The sequence below is a fragment of the Gallinula chloropus genome (assembly GCF_964237585.1).
Source record: "Gallinula chloropus genome assembly, chromosome: 3".
Classification (NCBI taxonomy): domain Eukaryota; kingdom Metazoa; phylum Chordata; class Aves; order Gruiformes; family Rallidae; genus Gallinula; species Gallinula chloropus.
In genome coordinates, this window is record NC_140087.1 from 38,486,860 (window position 1) to 38,510,470 (window position 23,611).

The window sequence follows — 23,611 nt, forward strand, 5'->3', positions numbered from 1 at the left end:
TTGGAGGTTTCTGAAAATACTGCCTGAATTTAGTACAGATTGGATTTTTAATATTTCTCTGTATTTACAGAGAAAATTTTACTTCCAAATCAAAACTAGTTCCCCTGTCTAGACTGTAACATCACCACATGGACTACTGATGTGGAATACAGGTCCTTTCCTTGGTCATCTGTACATCTAAGGCAGACCCTGCAGTGCACTGGTGTTCTCTGCCCTCATCACTGAGGACTAGGTGTGTTGGTCCTATGCCTGGTTCTCTTGGTGTGGATCTCTGCACCTATTTTTGATACCCTTGGTTCTGGTGGAGCTCCTACCAGGACTGAGAAGCACATGACATATACGGAGTTTAAATTGTTTTAAGATTAGCAGCCTGATAAACTAAAAACAAATACACAAATTTGTAATCAGAGTCCCTGGGTGATGCTCTCATATCTGCTGCCATTTCAAAGGTTCATTTTTCTCCTGCTTTACTTTTTTTTTTGAAGTATTTAATTTTGGGACTGACTTGATTCTGTTGCTACTGTCAGTAGCAACAAAACAGCATTCTCAGCGATGGGTGTTTCAGAACTTGTCCCTGTCTGTTGCTTTCTCAGCTATGATTAAAATTTACTTGATTGTTATCCATGTAAAGAAAATGCTTAACCAAGTTGTCTTTAAAATGGAAAATAAACAAAGTGGAAAATTAGCCCTAAATAAAGGTAAATATTTCCCTTATTGAAGCAGGGGAGAAGTGAACAGATAGGAGGTTGTATTTGGCACTTGGGCTGTGGTAGTGTAAATAAATAGCAAGGATTCCTTATGAGGCCTTGCAAATTCCTGTTGACTGTTCTCAATTTTCCCTTCTGTGTTGTTCTGTGAAATCATAACCAGGAGAAGCTTCCTTACCCTGTAACAGAATAGTGTGTTGGTACCTAGGTGGGTGTTTTTAATTTGGCCATTTTTCAGCTTTCTGACAATTTTTTAGATAGAGAATTCTGTTAAATACGACAAATCAGATTTTCCATCCTTAAGTTATATCTACACTTTTGTACCAGAAAGCCCAAAATATGCATTCTGGTGACAATATATGTTATTTTAATCCTAAAATTGAGGTTGAAAAATGAGTGAATTACAGCAGAGACATTCAAGTAGGTTAATTTTAAGACTGTAGTTGACATGCAGCAAACTATGAAACTTTCCTGTGACAACTGAGTAATCCCTTGCTTAGAAATACTTATTCACAGTCTGAAAACCAGGCTATTGCCATCTCTACCACTGAAATTTAAATAGTAATAAATGACAGAAGTGCCCATTATTGTTTTGTTACAGGCCTGTTTCCCTCATAAACAAAGCTGCCCTCTAGTTAGCAAAAAATAATGGCCACCTGGCTGCAACTGCTACTACTGCAGCAGATGCAGTAACTCAGCAGATTTCTGGATGGGTAGGAATTGCTAAAAATTTAAGATGAATTTTTAGCTTCACCATGCAGCTTTTATGAGAAAGAGGAAACGATTGTATCTCTGCATGCAGAACATACTTTGAGGGGGGGAAGCACTGTTCTTGCTACTTGGCAAAGTGGCTGGTACTAAGGAGCAAAATCTGTCCCAGAGAATACGTGACAGAGGAGTTGCCACAGATTACTGGCACGAAAGCTGCTGCAGCCCTGTGACTTACATATCTTTTGTGGTTCCAGGACACTTTTTGGGGTGGAGAATTGGAAAAAAATGGTTAAGGAGCTTATTTCCCACTGTGCCCGTATGCTGGTGCGTATGTGCTGTGTTCCCTCTGGAGACAGCTGAGCTTTGCACTGTGCTGAAGACTAGTCTTTGTGGAATGTGAACTACCATCATCTCTTACCCTCATCTTCAGAGCCTGTGTCCCACCTGCAGGGGCTGTGCTGCGATATGCTGTGTCCCTGCCATGGGGCTTTCTGTGAAGCTGGTGTACTGTTTGTGTGGCCACACACAAAACAGGTCAGGGAGCTGATCCAGGACAGAAGCTAGTCAACAGGAAGGATTGCTTTTAGACCTTCATGTGACTGTGGAAGCAGTTGTGAGAGCGTAGCAGGTCCAGTGCAGCACTGAATGGGAGAGAAAGATTCCTAAACTGTCAGTTCAAGAAACATTACAATCCTGAACATGTTTGCAACCATCACTCTTCTACAACTGTTAATCTGATTATTGATGAAGACCGTAAGTGTGCTCAGTGCCATTTAAACATTCCCAGCTCCCAGAAGGTTTCTATATGAAGTGAGATGGGCAAAGCATATTGGAAAAGGATCTCTAAGATGGCTTCAGGCATGTAGTGATTATTTCTCTTGAATAATGAAGCGTGGGTTATTAGTGTTTTAAAAGAGATGCCCTAGTAGCTGCCCCTAGGTTATGGATGAGAATGATGAGTTTCTGATGCCAAGCAGAAACTAGGAAAAGGTTAAATAAGGGTTTATAACTATGTAGCTCTACTTTCTGAAAAAAAATTTAAAAGTTCTGAAATAATCTATTCATAAAGAATCTTGCTGTGTGGAGCTTCTATTCAAGAAGTGTTTCTGTGCTGCACATAAAGCTTTACAGAAGATGGACGTTAAAACTGATGGTTCGTTCTTACAAATAGCAAAATAACATCTGCTAAATCCAGTACCGTGACTGGTTTTCTAGAGATTGCAGGCCTTCACCTGTCTGCTCTAAAGCCATGGTGTCAAAATAGGAAGATCCAAGGCCGATTTTTGTTTTCAGTTGTCTTCATCATAGGAGGGCTTGTTAGGAGGAAAAAAAAGAGAAAAAGTAATTAGGGCCTAAGTTAACTGAAACTGTATCTGTGATGTCCAGTTAGCTTCTCAGAGTCCTCATGAGAGACCACTAAAATATTGAAAAAACTCATAATTTTTTTCTTTTGAGGCTGGAAGAATGGAAGAGTACCCTTAGCACCTACTGCCTTACTTTACTGCTTATTCAAGAACTTAAAGTTTGTGTACACAAATTTATAACTTAAGATACTTATCATGGAGAGTACTTAAATAACCAGTGGATTCCAACCTTGTATTTTGAGAAATACTGTATGATAAGTGGTCAGTGAACGGATTTGCATGTGGTTCTCCAAACCAAGTCTTACTAGCGTCTCCTTGTACGAGACGTGAGAAAAGAGACTCCTGGGCTTCCATTCCCCAACTATTAACGTCCTGTTTCCCCTGCACATATGCACTTGTGGAGGAACACTGTGAGCTGGAAGTGAATGGCACAGATATTGCAAAAATAACATGAGAAATCTCTAGTGTAGACAAATGTCCCTCGAAGGTACCTGATTTTTACTTTATATCAGGGACCTGATGCCTCAGAAAATCAGACTGTAAATCACGTGTGACGTGCTGAGGTTTTAAGTGTTTCTCTCTTTGTAAGGCAGCACATACTGAGGCTGGTGGCCATCCTGCTAACTTGGTGCTTAGACCATGGTTTTGACTGCTTGCTACTTTACATCTTCAAACTGCTCACTAATTGCTGGGGAGGTTGTTTTCCCGCTGGGGTTCCTAAAAGCTTGCTTTTTAGCACAAGTTTACCATCCCATGGAGTGCCTTCTGGGCTGTGTGTTTGGTTTGGGCCTGCTCAGTGTTCATGTAATTGGGCCAAAATAAAACTATATGTAGAGTTGGAAGGCTTTTATAACGACCTGTGTTGCTGCCCACGGTTTTGTGAAGAAGACTCCCTGGGGTTCAAAAGATCAGTATTTTTTATCAAATCCTACCCATGAAGAAAATGGACCTATCTTAAAAGGGATCCTTATCATTGTTTTACAGGATTAGTAGCACTGCAATTGATACTGAGGATAAACGACAGGTTAACTTCTTGTAAAGTGAGCTGGTATGAATCTGACAGTCTGCAAATATGGCATGAGCCCTGCAAGTGACAGCCCCATCCAGAAACAAGTTGCTTCAAACTTAGGTTTCAGGCTCACTGACAGATAACGTTACTGTAACTAAACTGACACCTTTGAACTACCTTTAAATGTCTTGTGGTTTTGATTGTTTTTCAAGGTTTCATATGTATAGGTGCAGTAATTATCTGTAACTTTACATTGCCATTTCATAGCAAGAAGTATGATGGGATTTTTCAGAGGTGTCTAGTAAATCAGGAACTAGCCCTCCTCATTAAAGTTTGGTAGAAGTTGAAAAGGTTTTCTGCTTGTACTTCATGAGGTGCTACTTGAAAATTCATTTTGTAAAGTCAGAGTTTAGTTCTTTGAAACAGCTTTCTTCTAGTGTTTCAGATAAAAGCTTTTGATCTTGAACAGTCTCTACAAGAGGTGACAGAGAGATATGAGAAAGAGAAGCAAAAGAGGAGAGCTCTACATAACAGCTTAGTTGTAAGTATATCTAATGTCAGAACATTATTTTGTTGTAGTTATGCCTGTAATTTACTCACCAACAGAACTAATGAACATAATGTTCATAAATTTCAGCTGTCTGTATATGATGCATTTCTTTGCTGAGGCACATCTGTCTTACAATAAACTCCAGTCCATTCTCTTTACATGAGCGTCTTCCAAATGCACTTGTGCAACATATTCTCCTAAGGAGCATCATCCATTTTCAATAACAGACAAAACTTGAGTTTCTTCATCCTCTTCTCTAAATTTGCAGCTTCTGAAATTGTTTTAGAATTCCTAAAGCAATCAGCTTGCAATTGCAAAATGACCATCTTTTGTTTTTCCAAGTCCATCTAGCTGTATCCTGCTCAGCCATTACCCACAGGTTCCTTTGGGATTATTTTTTTTCTTTTTTCACTCTTAATTTTACTCTTCCTCCCCAGCCCCCCAAATGACGAGTTTTGGGTTGCCTGATGCCAGGCCTGGTTTTCAGAAACACAGGCCACCTTCAAACAAAATTCTTTCAAGTTTTTCTACCTGGGAAAATGAAGCTCTTTTTAACAAAGTACATACCTTCCAAACTCTGCCTTGTGTTGCAGTTTACTGAAAGGGTATCTCCAAGGCAGTGGGGAGTTAATGTCAGTGGTCCCTAGTCATCACAGGCGAGCTGGTTTCACAAGGAGAAGAACTGACTAAAAGGAAGGAAAAACAGCAGGTTAGAGAAACTGTAATGTGAAACAGCCTGCAGGGAAAAATCGGTTACTGGCTTTTTAGTTGTGTGTGAACACGGGGTGGGGAGGAAAAGGTACAAAATGTTCCACATCTTCCTCAGGGCTGGTGGAAGAGAAATATAATGTGTAATCTTGTTTATTGGGTTAATATAGGTGTCTGAAGAAGCAAAGAGGAAGGAGACAGAAGAGAGGAAAATGGCTTAGACAGATTGAAAGCTGCTTTTTTTTCCCCCCATATAGACTGGAGAGGGCTACACCATTCCAGAGCTCTGCAGAGCTCGTACTTCCTCAAGTACTTCCCCTTCATAACTTCCCAAGGCAAATGACACCGATACTATTTTCCTCTCCCCAGAGTTGAAGGCTGTGAGGTTGTAAACACCTACTTTATTGTTCATCCGCTACTACCCGCTTCACAAATTCCACTGTATTTTCCTCTCCAATAGTTTGTGTTAAATACATCTTAATACATCTTAATATTCTAACCCTAGGAACTGAGAGGAAATATCAGAGTCCACTGCAGGATTCGACCATTATTACCTTTTGATACTGCTGTCGGACATCCAATATCACAAGATAGGTAATTTATGTTGGCTGTGTTATAGACCTTAGCTGACTCTTAACTGATATGCAGAGAAAACAATAGCTGTATGTATGTGAGAACAACAGTGTTCTTGATTTTTCTGGGTTTATGTGTGTGTGAAGACAATGGTGGTATCATAAAAACTAACGGCTGTTTCCTTTTCTTTCTCCTGCTGAATTTGCTTTAGCCAGTCCCATTCCCTTACCTAAAAGCATGTCCACCTGAATAAAGCCAACTGCTGGTCCTGCCAAGCCAGGATTAAGTCCAGCTTGATTAAATCTGGCTTGGCAGAAGTAGCACAGCTGCAGACAGTTTATAGTATAATCGCTGTCCCATATGGATTTGGGGATACAGTAACGTACAGTAATGTCAGGAGCCACGGGCAGAGGGCCACACTCAGCACTACAAGTTGTCTTGTAGTGCTGTGGAGCAGACTTGGCTGTCAGCACAAACACTGGTGATTCTATTTCGGTATGATTTGGCTCTGCATCCCTACGTTATAATACACTCACTGTAACTGAAGTGTCAAAACATTCCAAGATCCAAAAGGAAAAGAGGGATTAGATGCAAGTATGTGCTATAACAAGCTGAGTTCTCCACAGATGGCTAAAATGAAAGAAGGTAGGGATTGAAACATACCCAAAGAAAGAGAAGGGAAAACTAAGTGGGTGGCTAGAAACTAGTAACATTATCTTTTGCTCTGTCTGTAAATAACTGATTTGGGGCTTTATTTTACTTTTGCTGGCTGGTAATTCTTTAAAAAATTACATTCAGTGTTTTAAAGTTTATTAATTTTTGGCAAATCTTTTTAAAAATATAGAATTGTTTTAATTAAAACAACATCAAAAATAGGCGATGAGAAAACTGAAGGAGAATGAAGGGGAAACTTGTATTGACCTGTGCTTGGTATGCCTGGGAAGGAGCCCACTCGTTCACTGGTTTTGTTATGGTATGGAACAGGGTGATCAGGTGCTGAATTGCAGTGTAAAACAGGATGAACTGGGCCAAACAACTATTAGGGCTGTCTTTTCTTAATATGTCAAAAAATAATTGAAATAAAGCTTAGCTGTAGAACTAAGGGCTGATTCTCAGAACACTTACACATATGAATGAATTTACATGCCTTAGCAATCCCAGTCAGTTTTTGGGCTAGTAATGGATGCAAGATCAGGGACAAATGCCTAAAAAAAGGTGTTGTTCACTACAGTGTCCTAAAATGAAAGCCTCTTGTTACATGTCATATCACAATCTCAAAACAAGAGAATGGCTTGCATGTGGGTTTGTCTTAGTTTGCTTGGTTGCACTTTAACCTGGTTTTTATTCACAATTAACTGTGGTGTTAGTATGTAGGTGGGGTGCAATTATAGTTGCAATTCCAAAAGACTCTTTAGGCACTTTGTGGTTCACGGGCATTTTGAGCACTGACTTCCCTCAGCTAAATGGAACACTTATGGTGGAAAAGGTACCTTTTTTCCCTAATGTTATTTTTTTCTCCCCCTTACAGGCAAAGAAGCTTTTCAGAAAAAGTGGCATATGCAGCTGATGATGTGAGTATTTGATGGTGAAATTCAAACACCTGCTCTCTAGGGAGAGGGAACAGGAAGGGCAGGGGAACCATGGGTTTTAAAAAAAGCTGAGATGCTTTGTTGTCAGATGGTGCCCAGCTTTGATCACCCATGGGTGCAATAGCAGGTGATTCAAGCTATTTTCATCCTGGGTCTTTGTAGTAATGGTCTGCTGCTACAGTCATCCATGAACCAGAGACTGTGTCTGTAGTAGTCAATCTGCTGCAGACTTCCTGCAGTCAGTCCCTTTGACCTGCGTGTTTTCACCGTAAGGATTTCTAGAACTGTGTCAGGCTCCTTTCGTTTTATTACTGCAACACAACTAATACATTAGGAGAGAAATACAGTCTCTCATGAGCCACGACAGCCTGCATGGTACTGCAGTCAAGCATCTGAAAGTGTCCTGGCTTAGATCCATCAGAGGAAGGAGAATGAGCACCGAGGTTGCAAATCCAGATGACATTCCAGCATTAATTGAGGCCATTACTAAGATACAAAATTTGAGAAAGCCCAATAGTGTGAGCTAAGGTCAAAGTATTAACTTGGGTTTTAATTTTCTTAGCTGCCATAGTTCTTAATTGGCTGCTTGCTGTTATGTCCTTGGTGAGGAGTCAAATTCTCTTCTATAGTATAGTGCTTAAAATATTGCTGAAGTGACCTACAGCATGTTATGCATTTAAATATCTCAAATTATATCTTCATTAGGTGGATCTCACTTATATATAAAGTGGATACTTAGATACATACATATATATATATATATATATGCAATTAGGAAACTAATGGAGCACATGAAAAGTCAGCCAAGACAGAGTAAATATGTCAGGAGATAAAAACCAGGGATCTGTAATGATAGATGTAGTGTTCTGGATGCCATGACCCATTCATTGTACTGTAAAATGCCATGACCATTTCTGACCTGTTCAATTTTATTGCATAAAGATGAACTTAGATAATATTTCAGATTTGGGTTATTTCATATAGCAGTCTGATGTGTTGCAGTATCTCTGTGCTTACAGGCAAAGCAATGCCTGCTTGCTTACGCTAATTTATGAATTTGTTTGTATGAAACTGTGACCTGGTCACCTTCAGTATGCTAACCAGTTCTCATGTTTAAAAGTCCTTATGGAGCATTCCAGGAAAATAAATATATGTGTGGACCTGATTCTTGCAAGATAGTTACTTTCTGGTTTTGGAAAACACAACAGTGACTTCAAATGTTTTATTGGTTTGTCTTGATATTTGTTTGGTTAAAATGCTTTCTAGCTTTGATCAAACACCTGAAGTCTTTCTATTAGCTCCTTGACATTATTTTTCTAAAGGAAAAAAAAATAATTCTTTAAAGTACCAAGTTCATAAAAGTTCATCTGACTTTCTACAAAAAGCAGTCAATTTAGACTAATCTAACAGAAGGAAAACAAGTTTTATTGTCTGCTTATTTTGCTTTTACCAACTGAAGGTGTTATGCTTGTGGATAGGAAAAATACACAATTTTCAAATAAAATTTTGAGGCTTGATTTGCTATTGAGCATTTAGTTGCAGCAGTCAAAGCTCATATTTCTGGAAACCTGTTAACCATTTTCCAGAAAAATATTTATGATTTAAAGGAAATTTTAGCTGCAGGTGAAGGAAGACTGCTTGTGATTGTGGTGTTGAGTTTGTTAGTTTTGCTCGTTAGATCACGGCTGTCTTTCTGGCTTTGGAGTTGTTAGTGCTACCGGGTTGCTTGTCCCCATCCCCAGTGACAGTGAAACATGAGGAGCAGTCAGTCACCCTTATGTTGGCCCTGCTCTGGAGCAGTAGTCTCTGGAAAGGGGGCATAGCCTTCAGCAGATATACGCAGTAAGAAGCAATCAGAAATTATCATTACCACATTTGGATTATGTGATCATGTCTATATGCCACTATGCCCTATAGCTCATTTAAAGTTATTTCTCTGCCTTACTGAATTTCACTTACTGAGCTTCTCCCCAGGTTTGGGGAGTCAGGCTTGGGTGTCAGGACAGGTTGTGAGTATTTAGGAAGTATCCCTTTGTCATTTCCATGATTCTTATTGCCCTGGGAGAACTCAGACTGGGAGTATTCTGTGACTCTGGGGTGAAAAAAGGGTTCCTCAGTGTTCATGTCAATCAGCTGTATGGATTTCATAAGCAGTATTGGCAGGGAAACTTGATGAGGTTCTGTAGGCCAGCAGCCATGGCGGATAAGTTAGGCCATACTGATCTCCTGAGAAAGGAGGGTCATTATAAATGCTCATATGAAACATATTTTGTTTCTATGTTATGCAAATAAAAGGTTTTTTTCTGTCCCATTTCTCACCTGAGGGAAAGATGGTGCTGGTCTCACATCTGTACTGCTGCTAGATGTGCCAGTACTGGCTGTAGCGTGAGCGTTGTCATCATTCGGTTGATACTGATACGTTGGCCTTCTCCAGAGAGGAAGAAATGCTTGTTAACTCAAAACAAGAAATTTGATTTTCCTTATCCATTTGCATGCTGGAGGACGTAGTGTTACACAAGCATTACTTGCCCAGCTCTTCACAACTTCAGCCTGTGGCAATGCCCATGTGGAGGCCAATTAGTTCAGCACTCCAAACTACTTGTCTGACACGCAGTAGGAATTTAAGCACTCCCATCAAATGCAGTAATGTAACCACAGGTTAGGAATCTAGGAAACCTCCTTAAATTAGGTAAAGTATTTTGTGTGCCAGTCAGCTTCCACCCAAATTGTTGGAAAACCCCACTTTGTTTTCTTGATTTATTTTTCTCTGCAGTTCAGCAACATGTGACGTGAGGAGCAGAAGGGCACAGAAGCTGCTGCATAAGGCATGCTGGACTGCTGGCATTACACTCTGGCAACAGTTTAAAGAGCTGCCTACATATTCATCAGACTTACAAAACTACTAGATAATCCACCTGGAAAGTGTATTCCAGTAAAAATTGTGGAATTCTAGAGATTGTGCTGGTGCAGCTCTTTTTCACAGTTGTGGACTAGCATGTTATTCTATTGAATGTGCTCGGTTCTAGGCACAAGTACATATGAAATCATATATACTGAAAAGGCACTGTGGAAATGGGCCCTATGATAAGAAAGGGCCCCTTTCACCATATTTTTCAAGCTGTGGTAGCCCTCAGGGAGGTTGGGTTTACTTCCTTGTGGCTTTCTAGGCACGTTAGATACTTGGGTAAGGGTTTGGACCTTTCTCATGAGCTTAAGTACACACAGTTTGTGTTGGTTGGTCTTTAATAATGTGAATATGTTTTGAGATCCTTTCTTCTGATCTTTTTAGTTCACTGCAGCATACAGGATCTAAAACCTCACACGTTGGTGACTGTTGGAGAAGGGCCTTGGACCTCATGGATCCTTGATGTTTCTTTGTGTGCATGTGCATGTGCACCTATGATACTAACTGTAAGGATTTTCTTTTTCTCATAGGAAACTGTCCTTGTAAAGTGTAGCCGACCTGGTCATGCACCAATAAACAAGACTTTTCAGTTTGAGAGGTGGGTAGTCCTGTGTAGCAGGCTGGATTGCTGGAAGATTTGTATAGTGGAGGCTAGTTTTTTAGTTAGCATTGGTTCGCAGGTAATGTTGTTGGTTGTTTGGGTTTTTTTTTTAGTCTATGTGGCATTCACATTCTTCCCAGGACAGAATAATGTACTTGAGGATATAGATGGCAGGCTTAGTCTTCCATCTCAGTGAAGACTACTGACATGCCCAAGTTTGAAATCTATGTAGAGACTTGACCCTCTTCATGGTCTGAGCTGCTCTGAAACTGAACACATGAGGAAAATTTCGTGCATCCTTGCTTGAAGGCAAAACTTGATTTAAAGTCAGATGTGTCCAACATGAATGATCTGTCCTGATTTAAACTTAAGGTCTGAGCCTGTTCAGCCCAAACCACTTTAGGTTTGCTAAACGTTGCCAGGCATTCACCCTGTCCTTGAGCCATCCTTCTAAGATGCTGCCGCCTTCTACTCCCTGCTGTTGTGTAGGCCAGCAAACAACTGAAAATTCCTGAGATGAGGCAAATCTTGGGGAAGCTTTGCTGACCCCGTAGGTTATTATAGGATTCCCTGGGACTCTCTCAAGCTACATGGTCCCCTCGTATGTCTACCTAAGCTACTTGAAGTAATTCCTTTTACCCTCCAACTATACCTAACGCAGCCAAACCAGTTGAAGGAAATGCAGAATGATGCTGGAGCAGCACATTTAATAGTATTTACACAGGACTCCAAAAGTGCTGTGGCTCTGGACATGTGGTGTAGATCCTGATAATCAGGAAAAGGGTTAAAAAAATGTAAATCCCCCAAGAATGCATTTCTTGGGGAATGTTTTTTTAGTGTCCCAGCACAGCTCTTTTTTATAAACAGAAGAGCATATGGTTCTTATGAACTAAAAAATGTTTATTTTTTTAGCAACGTTTTATGGAACTAATAAATGTCAAAATATTTGATTTCAGCTCGGGAAGAAAATTCCAGCTTTCAGCATGTTATGCTTTTATACTTTTATTGGTGAATCAGTTAGCAAAATTAAAAAGAAGCTCAGAATTTTCAAGGTGAAATCAACATTAATCACTACACAGGGACAAATCTGTCATCGTTCTGGTAAAAATATACAGGCTTGCAGATAGAGATTCTCTGGATTTGCTGCATCTTTCATGGTCTCAGATAGCAAATTAAGTAGGTGTCCATGCTTCAGCCAGCACTGCAATTACGGTGTAGCATGCACTACTTGAAGCCAACTTCAAACTTCTTTCTTTGGGTATTGGTAGCCTTTGAACCACAGGAGCTGAGTAGTGGCAGTAAAACCCCTTTAGGAAGTTGAGTAAATGTTTGGCACAGTTGGTGTAACGTGGAGCCCTGTGCTTCTCCTCTGAACGGCTACTAGAACCTGAACCTGCTGTAGCTGGCTATGGCTCTGCTACTCGGCAGTGCCCACAGACTACAATGTTTGTTGGTAGCAATTTCTTTGCTTTATTAGGCAGCAAAACCCCTCAACAGCAAGTGAGGACAGTAGGAACGTCACAGAATCACGGAATGTCAGGGGTTGGAGGGGACCTGGAAGGATCATCTAGTCCAACTTCCCTGCCAGAGCAGGAACACCTAAACTAAATCACACAAGAACATGTCCAGGTGGGTTTGAATGTCTCCAGAGAAGGAGACTCCACAGCCTCTCTGGGGAGCCTGTCCCAGGGCTCTGCCACCCTCACAGTGAAAAAGTTCCTCCTTACATTCACATGGAACTTCCTGTGCTCTGGCTGGCACCCACTGCCCCTTGTCCTATCGCTGGCCATCACTGAGAAGAGCCTGGCTCTGTCCTCCTGACTCTCTCCCTTTACATCCTTATAAACATTAATAAGGTCACCCCTCAATCTCCTCCAGGCTAAAGAAGCCCAGTTCCCTCAGCCTTTCCTTATGAGGAAGGTGCTCCACTCCCTTAATCATCTCTGTGGCCCTGCACTGAACTCTCTCCAGTAGTTCCGTGTCCTTCTTGAACTGGGGGACCCAAAACTGGACACAATATTCCTGAAGCAGTCTCACCAGGGCAGAGTAGAGGGAGAAAAGATCTCTAAAATACCTTTTTAAGTTGGGGGTGGGGGGTGGTGGGTGGTGGGTTATTTAGTAGCTCTGACATGGTTTTGTGTTAAGGAAAAAAAATAAATCAACACATACTGAGTTAGAGGCCTAGTTGATTAAGGTGGAAGACTTGGTGCTAATGAATATTTCATCGATTGTGGATGATAAATGAAGCAGAGAAGAATGTTTGGAAGTGCTTATGCTCTCTTATATTGACCTTGCAGATTGGATGTGCAAAGTTTACTGAAGCATACGCCTGTATGCATACAAAGCAAGGATGGAGCATTGCTATTTGGTGTATGAACTGTGCCACATCTCTACATATTTGCTGGTTTCTCAGTGCAGCATGACAGCACATCAGTGGAATGGCAAGACAAGCAGTATTTGTCCATTAAGCCAGACAAGTTGTCCTTTCCTGATTAAAGAGGAACATTTTCATGCAACTTACAATTAGGCTGCGGAACACATTGCCACAGGATGTTACTCCAGGCCAAGAATTCAGCAAGATGAGAAAGAAACTGAATACTAATTCTAATAATATTTTTTTTGAAACAGAGATTCAATTCATATTTCAGTTTTGAGGCCAGTTTACAGCTTTTAAGGATTAGGGTGAGACACAGAGAGGAATTACTGTGTCTCCAGCCACCATCATGTTTCTTGCTCATTCCTCTGGCTATTGTCAGGAACAAAATACTAAACTAAGTGGGTTGGCTTTAATTCTGTATCTGTTTATCAGTCATCTCTCTGTACAGTCTTCACTGTGGAGAACAGGAGTACAAAATGTACATTTCTGCAGGCTATGGACTGTAGTGGCCAGATCCTGGTCAAATATACAGAGAGGCTTGAGAAAATGCTGAAGAGCACACTAGGTTTCCTTCATTCACTTAAACCTGTAGTATCATGTACAAGCTGTAGAATACTGCTGAGTGAAGTCTGCTAGGATACTGTATACACAAGGAAGTAACTGCTTTGTAAAGTTTGCTGCTACTGAAATTCCTGCTTCTGATCAGTCCGTTTGCTGCAAACTGTAAAGGACTCGCGTCGCTCGTTGGAAAACAGAGCTGAGCAAAACAGAACAAAGCAAGAATCACAGCAGGAAGGTAGCATACAAAGGAAGATTTTTCCAAACATAGACATCTGTACCTCAAATAGTTGTGTTGACTAATGACACTCACCTTCACAAATAGAACTTGCTGCAGGCTGTTGCCTGGAGGAGAACAGTGTGAGTTAGGAGGATGTCCATGCTTTGTGACCAGAATTTTCTCCCTTTGATTTCCTATTTTCAAGTCTTGATTTTAAGGTGTGTAAACCTTATAGCTGAAAGGGCTGAAGGAAAAATGTCTTTAAAGAGGCCTGTACTAGCTTTTTTTTTTTCCCCTTGAATTTGAAAAAAACATATGCAGTTGTTTTAAACATCACTGTTTCGGCCCAAGGATTGTACATGTACATGTACATGTCATTGCTCTTTTTCCAAGAGGTGGGTTAACTCATTCAATTTAATTGTCTTTCATTCTGTTTAACAATTTGACTGAAATCCACATCATAATAAAAAATATCTTCCCTTGAGTGAGAAGTGTTTGTTTCAGAATAGATAGTTCAGCAAGGGTGGGGATGGAAATACCTAGGCTGATGCTGCCAGAGAGACACACCTTAAATATGACGCTAAAGAGCCTTCTGATTTCTGCTCTGCCACTGATGCTTCTGAGACAGGTCCTGAGGCAAGTTTGCACCCTTTGTACCTCGGGGGTTTTTGCCATCTGAAGGGAAGCACAACCTGACCACTCCCTCCCTTGCTGTGACACAAAGGAGACAATAGGCAGTAGGTAGGAGAAAGTAACAGGGATCCAAGACAGCCTGAAAAAAGACTCTGTCTACCAGGGAGGGGAGATGATAAGGATGAGCTCAGAGGGCCACAAGCATGTACCCGAGGGTCATTTCCTCCAGCACAGACAACAGCCGCTCCCAAAAAGTGGGTGAGAACCTTGTAGTTGTAATTTTTGGCCCCCTGACAGAAATGTCAGCAGGTCACAAGTTTTTCCATGTTTTTATTCTCATGTTTGTGACAGCATTTATTTTCTCTTCAGTTAATAATTGTGCTTTGCTCCTCAGAGTTTACAGTGCTTCAGAGTCCCAAGACACGGTATTTGCAGATGTGGCCCCTCTCCTAACATCTCTCCTGGATGGGTAAGTTAAAAGGTGGGAATAAGAAGGCTGAAGGGCAATAACCTACTGAAATCCATAAATGAAAACAAATATTACTTAACCATGGTGGTCCTGTCAACTTTTGTGGCTTTGCAGTTGTGTTTTCCTGTTTTGTTTTTTTTTTTCCTATCCAACACCAAGTGGATGTTGTTTCCCCATATAAACAGTGAAAATATTGTTTACAAAATTTAACAGAGACACAGATTTGGGGAAAAAATAGTTGAGTTTTTTTTTTCTCTGAACTCTTTCTGGCAAGTTTAAGCATGGCTTCTAATGGAGGATACTATCTTTTTTCATCTATGACAGGCCTGCCAAGGCCACTCTCTGATCATCTCTTCTGGTTTTGGGTACAGCCAGGGCCACTGGAAGTGAAATGACCAATTCCTGGTTGAACCAGAACTGAGCATCCTTAGTTGTAGTCCTAACGTTCCTTCCAGCACTGGGCTTAAAACAGAATTCTGCTTTGAATACAAAAGTGGTCAGTAACAACCACTAACAAATATCTGTTCTAGCCACCGAAGTTCATCAAGTGTGATTCTTCATTTATACCAGAGCCAACTTAAGCTATGGAAGGCAAAGAAGCTGTTCAGTGCATGTTGTTATGGTCCTTGTGGCTTGATTTGAGGTTCATATTCATGTTCCTTTCGCACTCCTGCTCCGACTCCACTCAATTATAGATGGTTGTTGCAGAGCTGTCATGGCCTTTCCCTCCCTGTAGAAGAAAAGACAGTCCCTTTCCATCCATGGTGGCTGTCTTGTTACTTGCTCAGTGTCTGCACACTGAGGTTTCCAAGTTTCCTTTTCTTTAAAGCAGCCTAAAAGAGGCATATCAGGATACTGTGGCTATTGGGAACTCCCAGCCACCCCTTTACATGTGCCAGAGAGGCCCCCAAGGGTTACCTAGGTGACAGGAAGTCCTGTATGGCCCATGTGGCATTATTCTAGTTTACCAAGGATGAGCAACCACATCTTCAGTAGCTGAGCAACCTAGGAACCACTAGGTTGGAGGAATTTGAAGACGTCCTTATCACCACTGTGTTCTCTCTGCTTTTTCTTCTTCAATGAGCATAAGTTTGCTTTGGCTCAATGTCTTGCCCGTTTATCTTCAGTTCATCCCTTCTGTTCATCCTCTCAGTTCAAGAAGGACCAAGAACTCCTTGAAAGAGTCCAGTGCAGGGCCACCAAGCTAATTAAGGGAGTGGAACGTGTTCCTTATGAGGACAGGCTGAGGGAGCTGGGCCTGTTTAGCTCGGAGAAGAGGATGACAGAGCATTGGGACAGGCTGCCCAGAGAGGTTGTGGAATCTCCTTCTCTGGAGACATTCAAAACCTGCCTGGATGTGTTCCTGTGTGATTTAGGCTGGGTGATCCTGCTCTGGCAGGGAGGTTGGACTAGATGATCTTTTGAGGTCCCTTCCAACTCCTAATGTTCTGTGATACCTTGATCTGCTGTACTCCCCACTTCCTAATTTCCATGCTAAGAGAATCCTGCCCTAAAAGCTAGGATTTTTATATTCAGTTAGGAAATGTTCTGTTATTGAAAACAAAAGAGTTATCTTGTTCTTCCAAAAGTGCTGTTTAAACAGGAGCAGCTTTGCAGGGAAGGCAGGGCTGTGCATATGAGCTATGTCTCTCAGCAGCCTTCCCACTGAAAATGGGAAACAGACACACTTGGTCTGAACCTTGAACCTTTTCGCTGCTTCTGATTGTTTTAGTCTGGGCTTCACAGTGGGCTGTAACAACTTTCAGCTTAAGTAGAAAGCAGTGTTTGACTCTTATTTTTTCTTTATTTTTCTTTCTTAATGAATTGTTTCATTTTTCAGTATAAATATACAGGAAGAAAAGATTGTCTCATATGCAAAACAGACAAAGTGCAGCAGGCTTTAAAGTTTATAGCTAGTCATATACAGGGCCAGAAAAGGAATAAGGTAACATTTCTGCTCTTCACAGCACTGAAGAATCAAACTTATTTTGAAGAATACATTTTCCCTCCTTTGATTTCCTTTAACAGTGCTCTCTCCTAGCACTAGTTTTGCTATACTGAACACCCATGTTCTTTTCAGGATAGAAATTCTGCAAAAGTATTGGTATTCCACCTTGGCAATAAGAACTTTTCAGAACAAACAAAGCAGAGCAGAGAAGGAGAAATGTCTGGGCACACGGATGAATCATAGTCTGAAATTTTCAGATTGCTCTATTGGAAACCATCACAGAATTTTCTGAGTTGGAAGGGACCAATAAGGATCATTGAGCTGAACTCCTGGCTCCACACAGGGTCAGCCAAGTCAGAGCATGGGACTGAGTGCATCGTCCAGATGCTTCTTGAACTCAGCCAAGCTCGGTGCTGTGACCACTTCCCCGGGGAGCCTGTTCCAGTGCCCGACCACCCTCTCCATGAAGAACCTCTTCCTAACATCCAACCTGAACCTCCCCTGTTCCAGCTTCACGCCGTTCCCTCTGGTTGTGTAATGACAGATCAAAATTTTCTCATTTGTGGACAGACCTAATCAATTGAATTTCTCACTGTATCATTTGTATCTGGCTTGAACTACATCAATGCATAAATGTCAGAACCAGGTCAACATAAAAAAGTCCACAGTTGAGCATCTTCTTGAATCCCCCAACAATTCATTCTCTCTTGTGCCTACTGAGATACAATACTGCTTCAGTGAGTTTGAGCGCATTTGGGCTTACAGAAATACTGGTTTGGCTTTGGCAGAGAAGTTATTGCTGATTGATACCTGATTTGCATCTCTATCTTCAGAGTTACAAGCAACTCTCTATTTAGCTTCTAATCATATCATCTGCATCTCGTCAGAACTATTTTGTCCATTATGCTTACTTTCTAAGAAGTAGCAATTAAGGAAAAGATGAATAGCTGGACTATACAAAGGTTTGAGAGACTTCTAATTCAGTTTTTCAAAAGGAAAACTACTACTCTCAAACTTCTGGTTCCCTTTTTGGTTCCAAAGATGTCTCTGATTTTGAAGCGGGGCTAGAATTGCCCATAAGCTACAGGCTGGCCAGGCAGCGTGTGTTAGGGGCAGAACACTGCTCATTGTTAGCACAGCTGAAAACTACCAAAATTAGTGGAAGCTTCTCCAATGACACAAATGCAAGTGGAGTTATGTCAGCAGTGAATAATTGTTTCAGATTTACAGCCCTAATTTCCAGATTTCATATGCTGTAGTGCTTTTTATTTTCAGTTATGGTTATCTCCTTTTCTTCATCAAATCTATGCCTAGACTCCTGTTTTATACTCAGCATCCTGAAATGTGGAGGAACATTGCTGTAGGTCCACTGACTGCAGCTTTGACTTGTCCAAAAGTAATTGCTTCTACCCATGGTTAATATGCAAAAAACCCACTACAAATACATTTCTCTGCAGTGGCCATGTAGGTATTCCATGACTTGAAACCATAAGTTTAAAACAATTAGATGAGAGGTGTTCATGGAAATTTGCTGGCTGTGCTTGGAAAAACATTTTTGATACGAGGAAAAGCATTGGATAACCAAAAGCAGCTGGTCAGATCTACGCACAGAGGAGGTAGCTTAGGTGGTGGAATTTTATTCCCTGGCCGAGCAGGAGCAAGCCCATTCTTGCAACTCCAGTAGAGCAGAAATTTCACCGTACTGCAAAGCTCTCCTTGTGTTGGGAGTTTCTGCTTATGTTGTCTCTGGACTAACAAGATAGTCCAGGGCAGGAGCAGTCCTGCCAGCATAACTGCGTGTCTTACATGAGTCTTTGCTGCCACAGTTCTGTGGTCAACACCAAGGTGCAGGCAGGTGCTGCAGAGCAGATGCAGTCGAGCAGGGACTGACCTTCAGCTGCACAGCACAGGACTGGTCCTCCATGCAGAGTAGTCCTGTGGCTGGATGCGTTTGCATTCGTCCATTTGTTTCGCTCAAGATGTTGACTTTGATCCAACTGTGCTAGAAACACATTTTAAGGATAGGCTTCCTACATCGACATTCAGATGCCTGCAGCACAGACATCCATGACAGAGAGCACAGCTGTGGATTATTGTTGTTGTTATTATTATTTTCAGTGCAGAAATTAGGTATTTTCTGAGTTCTGATCATTATACCTATTTTACATGCCTAGTTCAGAAGATGAAGAGTTGTGTTTCATAGATGTCTGTCCCTCTGCAGTGACATTCTGCATTTTCACCTTCTGCAAGTCCTGGTCGGAGCATTTCCTACCACCTTTGTGCACATGCTTATGCTGAACTAATGCATTTGTTTTAAATTTGTGCCTCTTATTATTAGAGCTGTCTTATCTTTTTCAGTAACTGAGGGCTGTGAGGGATGAGCCTGTCTGAAAAAGACTTTGAGAGCTGAAGAGTTCACTGTTCCCAGCTGTTAAGATATTAGTGCTGTGGTCTGCAGCACAGCACTGTAAGACAAATCAAACCCAGCCATGGTTTACTTTAAAATGCTGTACTGTAAACTGCAGCGGTTCGGGAGCTGATTAACAAGCAGCTCAGTAGTGCATGAACTGGAAGTTGGGCAGACGGGCGGTCTAACCTCATCAATCATTTCCAGCTAAGCATCCCTTCAACTCTGCTTAAAAATTAAATTTCTTTAGGCAATGGAATGAGCAGTACTTTAATTTCTGACAGATTTTGAGATCTCCAGAAAGAAATGTGCAGGGGGTGGTGTATTTATTTTTTGTTTCATCTTGTGTCCCAAAATGTTCGGGGGTTCACTTGCCACCTCACACACACATTTGGTAATGGCAGAATAAAGGAAGAGCCTTTTATTCTTCAGGTACAACGTATGTATCATGGCTTATGGGCAAACTGGAAGTGGGAAGACGTACACAATGTTGGGACCACAGTTAGAGGAAAACTTTGCATTTTCCATAGAAGATGAATCAGAACTTGGAATTATTCCTCGAGCTACCCAGGAAGTGTTCAGGTAACTAACCAAGTAAAGGCTCATGGCAGAGACAGTCCCCTTAAAATTGTGAAACAGAGGATGAAATAATGTTTGTAACATATTTGTCATTACAGGTTTCAGTTTCACAGCGATTAATATTTATAGCTTCCCTGATTGCCATTCGATATTTGGGTTTTGATACAGATTTCTAGTTTCTTTCCTGCTTAGACTGATTTTTCTAAGAAAATAAGATTATGCAGTGTTGGCGTGGGTTATCTGTCCCTCTGTCTTTCAGACCTCTAATTAACTTTTGAATGTTTCAATCAAAAATGGTTGTGGGAGTCAAAAAGATAATTAAGTTCTTCCAAGTATTGTGAAAATTGACAATTGGAATAGATGAAGAGGATCCAGATTAGAACCCAGTCCCCAAGAAGCACAACAGTATAATTTTCAAGCACAATCTGCTCTTGCTTTGAGACTGCTTAGACTTTTTTTTCAGTTGAGCCTAATGCATGATTTGAGCTGTTGTGCAGCCATGTTATAACATGTAATAATTATAAGAGCCATTAGTGCTTTTTCCAGCTAAGCCTATGTTCTTTGGAGAAGGGTATAAACTGAATCAAAGATCCAATTTTGTACCAGAATAACCGTGACAAACTGTAAATACTCTCCTGAATAGACAAGCCCTTAATTTATGAATTTTTATGAGGCTGTGGACAGATAGCCTCTTGCAGATCTAGCCAGGCAGTTTGCCTACCATCTCTGCCTGGTTGCTGCTTGCATTCTGACCAATTTTATTGTACCCTGAGCTCTAGAATGCAATAATATCCAGCAGAGAAATGGTTAAAAAAGAAAAAAATCTGGAGGCGGGAAGGAAGCGAGCGGAGAAAAACAATTTAAGCTTGCACAGCTGTTTGGAAAATTAAGTTTTATTTACTGCTTCATGTATAATTTAACTGGATATTCTGATACTTCAGCTTAACATTAGCATGAGGATGAGGAAAAGCCACAGCTGTGGGTATTTAATAACCACTTTTATCAGATTGTAATTAGATTACAATTAAAGAATAGATCTTAATTTAGAGATTGTTCACTTGGGGTTTGACTTCAACAGTTTTTGGCTTTTTTCTTCTTCTTTTTCTTTTTTTTTCTTTCCCTATTTTTATTCTCCAGGCTTATTTCAGAAAAGCCACCAGGAAGTTACTGGGTTGAGGTTTCTGTTGTGGAAGTGTATAATAATGACATCTTTGATCTTCTGGCTAAAGACAGTTCTGGAAAAGTATTTGGCGTGAAACGTGATGTTGTCACAACCAGAGAAGGGAAGAGCGATGTCCCATTGCTTACCCATGAGTAAGTACACGATGTGATCCTTATCACCCAGCCATGAGCTGGTGTCAATGCAATGTATAGCTGTCACAAAAGCACATTATAGACACCAATTGTTGCTTCTAAACAATGGGTCCATACCACATGCAAAAGAAGAGTTCTCAGTGTTTCCATGAGCTCAGTCAATTTGACTGCAGTTGGCTGCAAGTGTCAGAATACTTTCAGAAATAACAGCACGATTAGTTTGGGTGCTAATCCTGTGGTAAGCACCTTCCACTCAGAATGCCTTAAGATGTCTCTGCATCTCGTTGTTGCTGGATCTAGGGCATCTTGTCAGCTTTAGAAAAGAAGGGGTAACCCAGTTACAAAGCCCTTTCCCTTCAGTCTCACAAAATTATAGAATTTACAGATTATACTAGAGACGTATGTATGTATTGTAGATTTTTTAGATGTGTGTATAGTGTTAGATTTCCCTTCATGCACTGGAGTTAAAAAAATACTTTTGAAAGAATAAGATTTTAAAGTGAATATAAATACCCATCTTCCACTGCTTAGTATTCTGTTTTTATACCTGGAGCCATTAAAGTGGGAACTGGCATTTGAAAAAGTGTGCTGGCATTTGAACCTCCAGTTGTTGAAAATCCAGGTTCTTCAAACTATAAGTTAAGAAGTAGCTAAGCTCCCACCTGTTCAATTTTGAGACACACACCTTCCCAGCACAGTAAATTTGATTCTTATTTACACATCTTGAGTGTAAATACCTGCATAGGGAGAACTAACATATTTAAGGCTGCAGCTATACTTATTTTAGCATGTTCTTCTACTTACTGAGCTTTACAAAGGCTTGTTCTAGTACACGTGAGTGATTGTTGGTGTTATGCATGTGTAGTATACAAAGCAAATGTATAATCCTTTCCTGTTATATATAAAACACCTTGGCTAACTAGATGGTAAAAATCACATTTCATAACAGTCCATCCATTAACAAGACTGAGTCTGTTTCAGGTGCTTCATTCTAGTAATGGCTGTGTTGGTTATGCTACTATCAAGTCAACATTAGCCCCCAAAAAGTTACAGGCAGCAGCACTTGTGGCAGCAGAGAGGTGACACTACTCAGTGGAATTAAGCCACTGGGCATCACCCTGTGAGCCCCATGAACAGATTCTAGGAGGAAAAGTTTCTACTTGTGCCCTTAGAAAAAATGTTCTGCTTGGTAATAATGTTTCTGAAAAGAAACATCTTGCCCTACTGAAATATTTAGCACAGTATTACAGTGTTTGACGTTTCTGGGGGAAAAGCACTGTTTCCCTTCACTTCTATGTAATAATGCTAGTCAAGGTCTAATATCTACTTTTCCAGGAAGAATTAGAAGTCAGATATGAAAAGCATTCCCTCCCCACCCCAATTAAAATAAAGCACACCCTCAGTGGAAATAATTGAAGGCAGTATTTTTGTCTTGTGGGACTTAGTCACATAAGCAGATGAGTACTTGTTTGTTTATGTGGGTTTTTGGTATTGCCAGAAAGCCTTGATAAAAACACAAGAATGTACTGGCAGGCTGCACAAACATACTTTTATTCCACCTAGTTTTGTGCATTTATTGACTTGTATTTTCTAGCCATTGAACTACTCATAGAGAAGTGGGACCCTAGAGATATTGTAAAGTGGCTTTTTTCACCATGAGGGCTATATAACTCTCCTCTTTTTTGTATGAAATAATAATCACCGCAATATTCTAGGAAGGATTAACATTTATATCTGGGGTATGCCTGCTCTTCAGTCTTGAAGTTAAATCTCAGACAAATTCTGCATCCTTGATTGCATTCTGCATGCTCCATAAGAGCATGGAATGAATTAAAAACGACTGGAGCTTTAAGTGATGAATCCTTTTGCCCTCTTTGTCTGTATTACACAGACCAGTGGGTTTCCCTAGCTGTGGCTCTACTCCAATTTTTCACATCTGGTTAAGGCTCTCCTGCCAAGGGAATGAAAAACTCCTTCAGAAGAGGTTGGCAGGAGAGCCTAACCTGTGTGTGCTGAATCTTTCTTGAAGGAGTTAATAATTTTCCTTTGATTAGAGAAGAAAGGAACTGTATGACTTAGCAAATGAAGGTGAGTGCATATGGTGTGGGTATGATGTGAGTTGAAGTTTTCCTGCTTCATCAGAACCTCCAAGTGATTTTTAATTATGGTATTTCAATAACTAAGATGTTTGGCCTGGTTTCATTTCTGAAAACTGCCCACTCCCCTTCCCAAGGGAGTTTTCCATAGTTAGTGGGAGACTCATCTCTCTTGCTAGGATTTGGAGAAACGAGAGGTGAGATGTAGCTGGGCTTGAACCGTACAGACAAGAGCTAGAAACTGCACAGAGGTTTCATTTGTCCTTCAAGTTAATCAAATGGCTGCTCTGTTT

General features: G+C 40.8%; 1 protein-coding gene across 1 annotated transcript in view; it reads left to right on the plus strand.

Annotated features, from left to right (window-relative positions):
• The window catches only part of KIF25 (kinesin family member 25), a gene marked incomplete at both ends in the record, with an annotated part of 40,161 nt that overhangs the window by 7,787 nt on the left and 8,763 nt on the right, over positions 1 to 23,611 (plus strand). The window contains 7 exons of the mRNA XM_084261672.1: positions 4,229 to 4,332; positions 5,555 to 5,643; positions 7,151 to 7,193; positions 10,647 to 10,714; positions 14,900 to 14,974; positions 19,762 to 19,911; positions 21,046 to 21,222. Coding sequence (XP_084117798.1) covers positions 4,229 to 4,332; positions 5,555 to 5,643; positions 7,151 to 7,193; positions 10,647 to 10,714; positions 14,900 to 14,974; positions 19,762 to 19,911; positions 21,046 to 21,222 — 706 coding nt within the window. The remainder of the gene's footprint in view (positions 1 to 4,228; positions 4,333 to 5,554; positions 5,644 to 7,150; positions 7,194 to 10,646; positions 10,715 to 14,899; positions 14,975 to 19,761; positions 19,912 to 21,045; positions 21,223 to 23,611) is intronic.